Source organism: Cetorhinus maximus, unplaced genomic scaffold, assembly GCF_964194155.1.
Source record: "Cetorhinus maximus unplaced genomic scaffold, sCetMax3.hap1.1 HAP1_SCAFFOLD_3374, whole genome shotgun sequence".
NCBI lineage: Eukaryota > Metazoa > Chordata > Chondrichthyes > Lamniformes > Cetorhinidae > Cetorhinus > Cetorhinus maximus.
The window spans coordinates 1-6,922 of record NW_027599287.1 but is presented as its reverse complement, the minus strand read 5'-3'; the positions used below and the strand labels follow the sequence as shown (position 1 = coordinate 6,922).

The 6,922-nt window shown below is 55.0% G+C and overlaps 1 protein-coding gene across 1 annotated transcript; it reads right to left on the bottom strand.

Moving 5' to 3' along the window:
• Positions 1-3,297: 3,297 nt before the first annotated feature.
• On the bottom strand, positions 3,298-3,708 carry LOC144677985 (histone H3-like). The gene has a single exon (XM_078537926.1). It carries the CDS (start codon positions 3,706-3,708, stop codon positions 3,298-3,300), a length of 411 nt encoding a protein of 136 aa, XP_078394052.1.
• Between the last annotated feature and the right edge of the window lie 3,214 nt (positions 3,709-6,922).

The window sequence follows — 6,922 nt, the reverse complement described above, 5'->3', positions numbered from 1 at the left end:
TTCCCAGTTTCCGATTAAAATCGCTCTTTGATTTACAATTATATTGCTGAGCTTTTCAGTTTTTAAAAAAAAAACAATCGGTTGGAGCCTGTTCATTTGGCGCCGGTATTTATGTTTCGCCCTCATCTCCGTGCGTCACCTGACTGGTGAGTTAAGTGTTGGTCACCTTGGTCTGTCCGCAAGAAAGACCCAAACCTCCCTGTCGCTTGCCATTTTAACACTCCACCCTGCTCTCTTGCCCACATGTCTGTCCTTGGCTTGCTGCATTGTTCCAGTGAAGCCCAACGCAAACTGGAGGAACAGCACCTCATCTTCCGACTAGGCACTTTACAGCCTTCCGGGCTGAATATTGAATTCAACAACTTTAGATCTTAAACTCCCTCCCCCATCCCCACCCCCTTTCCCGTTTCTTCCCCCTCCCTTTTTGTTTTTTCCAATAATTTATATAGATTCTTCTTTTCCCACCTATTTCCATTATTTTTAAATCTAAAACTAAAACTTTGTTAGTCTTTCCACCCCACCCCCACTAGAGCTGTACCTTGAGTGTCCTGTCTTCCATTCTTAATTAGCACTTTTCTTAGACAAATATCACCACCTTCAACACCTCTTTGATCCTTTTGTCTGTGACATCTTTTGATTATCTGCTCCTATCACTGCTTGCTTATCTCCACAATCACCACACCCTCAACTTCTCTCTCTCCCCCCACCCCCACCTTAAACCAGCTTATATTTCACCCCTCTCCTAACTATACTTCAGTTCTGCCGAAGGGTCGTGAGGACTCGAAACGTCAACTGTTTTCTTCTCCGCCGATGCTGCCAGACCTGCTGAGTTTTTCCAGGTAATTCTGTTTTTGTTTTGGTGACACGTAACTGGTCGGGAAACATGACTAAAGCAATTCGGACGCTGTCCAAAGTGACCAATGGGCAGTTCCATTGCTCCAAAATGTGAAAGGAAGGGTGGGGGGGGAAAGTGTGGGCCGAGTCCATCACTGGCCTTGAAATAATGTGACAAGAGTTTGGAGCTGGTAGGAAGAGGGGAGGGCGTTAATGTTTGGACCAAGGCCAATTCTTCCCGGGCTGGATTGCAGTTCCCAGCCGGCCGTGTGCACAGAGAAAAGGGAGCTCTGCTCGGCCCCCACTGTTGGCGTGACCATTGTTTAGGCTGCGGTGATGCCTCGTGCCCAGGAACAGCAACATTGGGGGGGCTCGAAGGTCAAGTGAAGCGGCCATTCTTGCAGCTAGAATCAGCCAATTCCACCGCGAAAGCGACTGAGAAGAGTCCATATCACTCTAGTGGCACTGCTTTGATCTATCCCTGTCACAGAACACCACAGGGATGTGATGACGCTGGGGAGGGTGACTACACTGGAGCATTTCAGCTGTGTAGAGAGACTGGATGGACTCGATGGGCCGAAGGGCCTCTTCTGCCCCTGTGATTCCGCGCGAGGCGAGGGTTGTTTTTCTTCGACCCGAGAAGACTGAGGGGGAACCTGATAAGAGGTTAAAAAATTATGAGGGGCATAATCGGTGTAGATAGGAAGGAAATTGTTCCCCTTCACGGAAGTCAGGAGGTGTCAGCTGTGGCTCAGTTCATAGCACCCTCGCCTTTGAATCAGAGGGTTGTGGGTTCATGTCCCACTCCCCGGAAAACCAAGAACTGTGATTGTACTCGAAAGAGTTGCAATCTGTGACTGTTGATAACTCGAAAGAGTTTCACGGAAGTCGGTAACCAGGGGGCATAGATTTAATAACAGAATCACACAGTGCGGACGGGTCTGCACCGAAACGTGAGAAACACCTGACCTACCTCCCTACCTACCTAAACCCCATTTATCAGCGCTTGGGCCACAGCCTTGAATGTTATGATGTGCCAAGGCAGGAGGTTCAGAGGGGATCTGAGGATTTTTTCTTTTCTCCTCACCCAGAGCGTGGTTGGAATCTGGAACGTACTGCCTGAGCGGTGTGGGCGGCTGAGGCAGGAAACCTCACAACAATTAAAACGTGTTTGGATGAGCACTCGAAACGCCGTAGCAGACGGGGCTGCGGGCCAAACGCCGGACGATGGGGTTAGAAGAGATAGGTGCTTGATGGCCGGAACGGACACGAAGGGCCTGATTCTGAGCTGCATGACTCTGCGACCGTGGCTCACAATCATACAGGGAGGGGGAAGTGCGCCGTCCTCTTCACAGCTATTTAAGGATTACGTGAGTGTATAGACAGGGTAGGGTGTGGCTCAGTTCATAGCACCCTCGCCTTGGAATCAGAGGGTTTGTGGGTTCATGTCCCACTCCCGAAAAAACCAAGAACTGTGATTGTACTCGAAAGAGTTACATGCGATCTGTCGGTAACTCGAAAGAGTTACAAATTAGTTTTAGAGAAAAAGACGATTGCGGCTCTTTCCTGTTCGGCTTTGTTGAAGGGCTCACTCTAAAAGGATTACTACATGAGGGACCGATGGCAGGTGGGAACACCAGGAACGTGACAAAAAAAAAAGGGCTGGAATTGGACCAATCCGCATCTGTGCCTTCACCTTCATCCTTCATTAGCAAAGAAGTAAAATACTGCGGATGCTGGGAATCTGAAACAAAAACAGAAAATGCTGGAAAAGCTCAGCAGGTCTGGCAAAACCTCTGGAGAGAGAGAGAGAGGGAGAGAGAGAGGGAGAGAGAGACTAGAGTTAACGCCTCGGGTCCGAGTGACTTGTCCGTGTGGGTTCCGCAGGACTCTCCTAGAGAGGCACACGGACTCGAAACATTTAACTGATTCTCTCCACAGACGCTGCTGAGTTTCTCCGAGAAAGTCAGGGAATGGGGTGGGTTGAGGCGGGCGAGGGTCGACCATAAGGCGTGGGAGCAGCAATTAGGCCATTCGGCCCATCGAGACTGCTCCGCCATTCAATCAACGACCACGTGTCGAGGTGTAACCGCGATTTGACGGCAAAAAACAGCCTGTGGCTGGTTATTTTTTCCGGGTTTCCAGCATCCGCAGTATTTTGTCTTTCACACGACCGAAAAATAACACCTGCCTCGTGGCGATTAATGCTCTCGTTGGATAACTTGGTGGCTCTTAAAAGAGCCTTTGTGGTTCTCGGTGGTTGGGGAAGTCCAGAGTCGGGTAGGGTCAGTCCAGAGTCGGGTAGGGTCAGTCCAGAGTCGGGTAGGCTCAGTCCAGAGTCGGGTAGGGTTCAGTCCAGAGTCGGGTAGGGTTCAGTCCAGAGTCGGGTAGGGTTCAGTCCAGAGTCGGGTAGGGTTCAGTCCAGAGTCGGGTAGGGTCAGTCCAGAGTCGGGTAGGGTCAGTCTAGGTGCGCTCCCCGCGGATGCGCCGGGCCAGCTGGATGTCCTTGGGCATGATGGTGACTCGCTTGGCGTGGATGGCGCACAGGTTGGTGTCCTCAAAGAGCCCCACCAGGTAAGCCTCGCTGGCCTCCTGCAGGGCCATGACGGCCGAGCTCTGGAAGCGCAGGTCGGTCTTGAAGTCCTGAGCGATCTCTCGCACCAGGCGCTGGAAGGGCAGTTTGCGGATCAGCAGCTCGGTGGATTTCTGGTAGCGGCGGATCTCCCGCAGAGCCACGGTCCCGGGCCTGTAGCGATGGGGCTTCTTGACGCCGCCCGTGGCTGGAGCACTCTTGCGGGCAGCTTTGGTAGCCAGCTGCTTGCGGGGAGCTTTCCCTCCGGTCGACTTGCGCGCTGTCTGCTTGGTCCTGGCCATGATAACAAACGCTGTGGAACACAGACTCTGAGAATGATGAAACTCTTTCAAGTTACCAACAGTCACAGATTGTAACTCTTTCGAGTACAATCACAGTTCTTGGTTTTCCGGGAGTCGGACATGAACCCACAACCCTCTGATTCAAAGGCGAGGGGGCTATGGACTGAGCCACAGCTGACACCTCCCTGAGAATGATGAAGCCGCTCTGTGTCTGTCTGTGGCTCAGTCCATAGCCCCCTCGCCTTTGAATCAGAGGGACGTGGGTTCATGTCCCACTCCCGGAAAAACCAAGAACTGTGATTGTACTCGAAAGAGTTACAATCTGTGACTGTTGGTAACTCGAAAGAGTTCCCGGTAAACCAAGAACTGTGATTGTACTCGAAAGAGTTACATGCGATCTGTTGATAACTCGAAAGAGTTTCCGCTTTTATACAGCCCGCCCCGACCTGACTGAGGAAGAGAGAGGGAGAGAGAGAGAGAGGCGGGGAGGGGATGAGACTAGGTAACCGAGACGAAGACATAAAATGAGAATAGAATTACCTGGAAAAGCTCAGCAGCTCTTATCTCTGTGCGTAAAATGCCTTTGGTCATCCAGCTCCGCCTACCAGTCGCTCCCACCCCCATTTCTTGTGAGCGCGGTTCTGAGTGTGTCAGGGTCAGTGTGTATGTGTGTATTTTACACGCATAAAGCATATTTTCCACGATGAACACTGCTTGCTCGAACCACCAATTGCGTTCGACGACACTAGAAAGCCGGAACATTTAAAAACCTATGTGTTCTGATATCTTTTTAAAATCTGCTTAATTCTTTTCTACCACAGTTGGTTACAGCGCTAGGAGAGTGTAACATGGACTGCAACGGTCCTAGAACACAGCTCTCCACCGCCTACTCAAGGGGAATGGGAGATGGGCAAGAAATCCCATCCCATGAACGAAAATAAGTCAACCTGCTTTCATTTGAATGACATTTCTACTGGCCCAGGTGAATTGGAAGACCATAAGAACATAAGGCATAGGAGCAGAAATGAGGCCCTTCGGCCCATCGAGTCTGCTCCGCCATTCAATCAGGGCTGATCAGTTTCTCAACCCCATTCTCCCGCCTTCTCCCCCTGTTACCTTTGATCCCCCTTACCAGTCAAGAACCTATCTACCTCGGTCTTAAATACACTCAATGACCTGACCTCCACAGCCTTCTGTGGCAATGAGTGAGTGAAGGGGATGGGGAGGGGAAGGGGTTGAGTGAAGGGGATGGGGGAGGGGAAGGTGGTGAGTGAACGGGATGGGGGAGGGGAAGGGGTTGAGTGAAGGGGATGGGGGTGGGGAAGGGAGTGAGTGAAGGGGATGGGGGAGGGGAAGGGGATGAGTGAAGGGGATGGGGGAGGGAAGGGGGTGAGTAAAGGGGATGGTGAAGGGGAAGGAGGTGAGTGAAGGGGGTGGTGAAGGTGTTGAGTAAAGGGGATGGGCGTGGGGAAGGGAGTGAGTGAAGGGGATGGGGGAGGGGGAGGGGATGAGTGAAGGGGATGGGGGTGGGGAAGGGAGTGAGTGAAAGGGATGGTGAAGGGGAAGGGGGTGAGTGAAGGGGATGTGGTAGGGGAAGGGGGTGAGTGAAGGGGATGGGGGAGGGGAAGGGGGTGAGTGTAGGGAATGGGGGAGGGGAAGGGGTGAGTGAAGGGGATGGGGGAGGGCAAGGGGGTGAGTGAGGGGATGGGGGAGGGGAAGGGGCTGAGTGAAGGGGATGGGGGAGGGGAAGGGAGTGAGTGAAGGGGATGGGGGAGGGGAAGGGGTTGAGTGAAGGGGTTGGGGGTGGTTAAGGGAGTGAGTGAAGGGGATGGGGTGGGGGAAGGTGGTGAGTGTAGGGAATGGGGGAGGGGAAGGGGTGAGTGAAGGGGATGGGGGAGGGGAAGGGGGTGAGTGAAGGGGATGATGAAGGGGAAGGGGGTGAGTGAAGGGAATGGGGGAGGGGAAGGGGGTGAGTGAAGGGGATGGGGGAGGGGACGGGGAGGGGGAAGTGGATGGAGGAGAGGAAGGGGATGAGTGAAGGGGAATGGGGGTGGGAAAGGCGTTTGGGAAGGGAAGTGGAATGGGTGGGGAAGGGTGAGGGGAAGGGGTAGGGAAGGGAGATGGGAAGGCGTGATTGGAAGCGGGTGGGGAAGGGGTGGTGAGGGGGAGGGGGAGGGAAGGGGGATGGGGAATGGAGGGTGGTGGAGGTGGGATGAGGAGGCGGAGGTGGGAAGGGGAGAGGGAGGGGATGCGGTAAGGGGATGGGAAGCGGAAGGGGATGGGGAGGGGATGGGAATGGGGGAGGGGAATGGCATGGTGGAGGGGGAGGGCATGGGGGAGGGGAATGGGATAGGGAGGGGAAGGGAATGGGGGAGGGGAAGGGGATGGGGAGGGGAAGGGGATGGGGAGGGGAAGTGGATGGGGGAGGGGAAGGGGATTGGGAGGGGAAGGGGATGGGGGAGGGGAAGGGGGTGAGTGAAGGGGATGGTGAAGGGGAAGGGGGTGAGTGAAGGGGATGGGGGAGGGGAAGGGCGTGAGTGAAGGAGTTGGTGAAGGGGAAGGGGGTGAGTGAAGGGGATGGGGAGGGGAAGGGGGTGAGTGAATGGGATGGGGGAGGGGAAGGGGTTGAGTGAAGGGGATGGGGGAGGGGAAGGTGGTGAGTGAATGGGATGGGGGAGGGGAAGGGGTTGAGTTTAAGGGGATGGGGGTGGGGAAGGGAGTGAGTGAAGGGGATGGGGGAGGGGAAGGGGATGAGTGAAGGGGATGGGGGAGGGAAGGGGGTGAGTGAAGGGGATGGGGGAGGGGAAGGGGGTGAGTGAAGGGGATGGAGTGGGGGAAGGGGTGAGTGAAGGGGATGGGGGAGGGGAAGGGGGTGAGTGAAGGGGATGGGGTGGGGGAAGGTGGTGAGTGTAGGGAATGGGGGAGGGGAAGGGGTGAGTGAAGGGGATGGGGGAGGGGAAGGGGGTGAGTGAGGGGATGGGGGAGGGGAAGGGGGTGAGTGAAGGGGATGGGGGAGGGGAGGGAGTGAGTGAAGGGGATGGGGGGGGGGATAGGGTGAGGGGAAGGGGGGGGGTGTAAGGGGGTGGGTGAAGGGGATGGGGGAGGGGAAGGGGTGGTGGGTGAAGGGGTGGGGGTGAGCAGGGGATGGGGAAGGGTGGGGGGGGTGAGGGTGGGGTGGGGGTGGGTTGGGGGTGGGGTTGGTGTAGATGGTTAA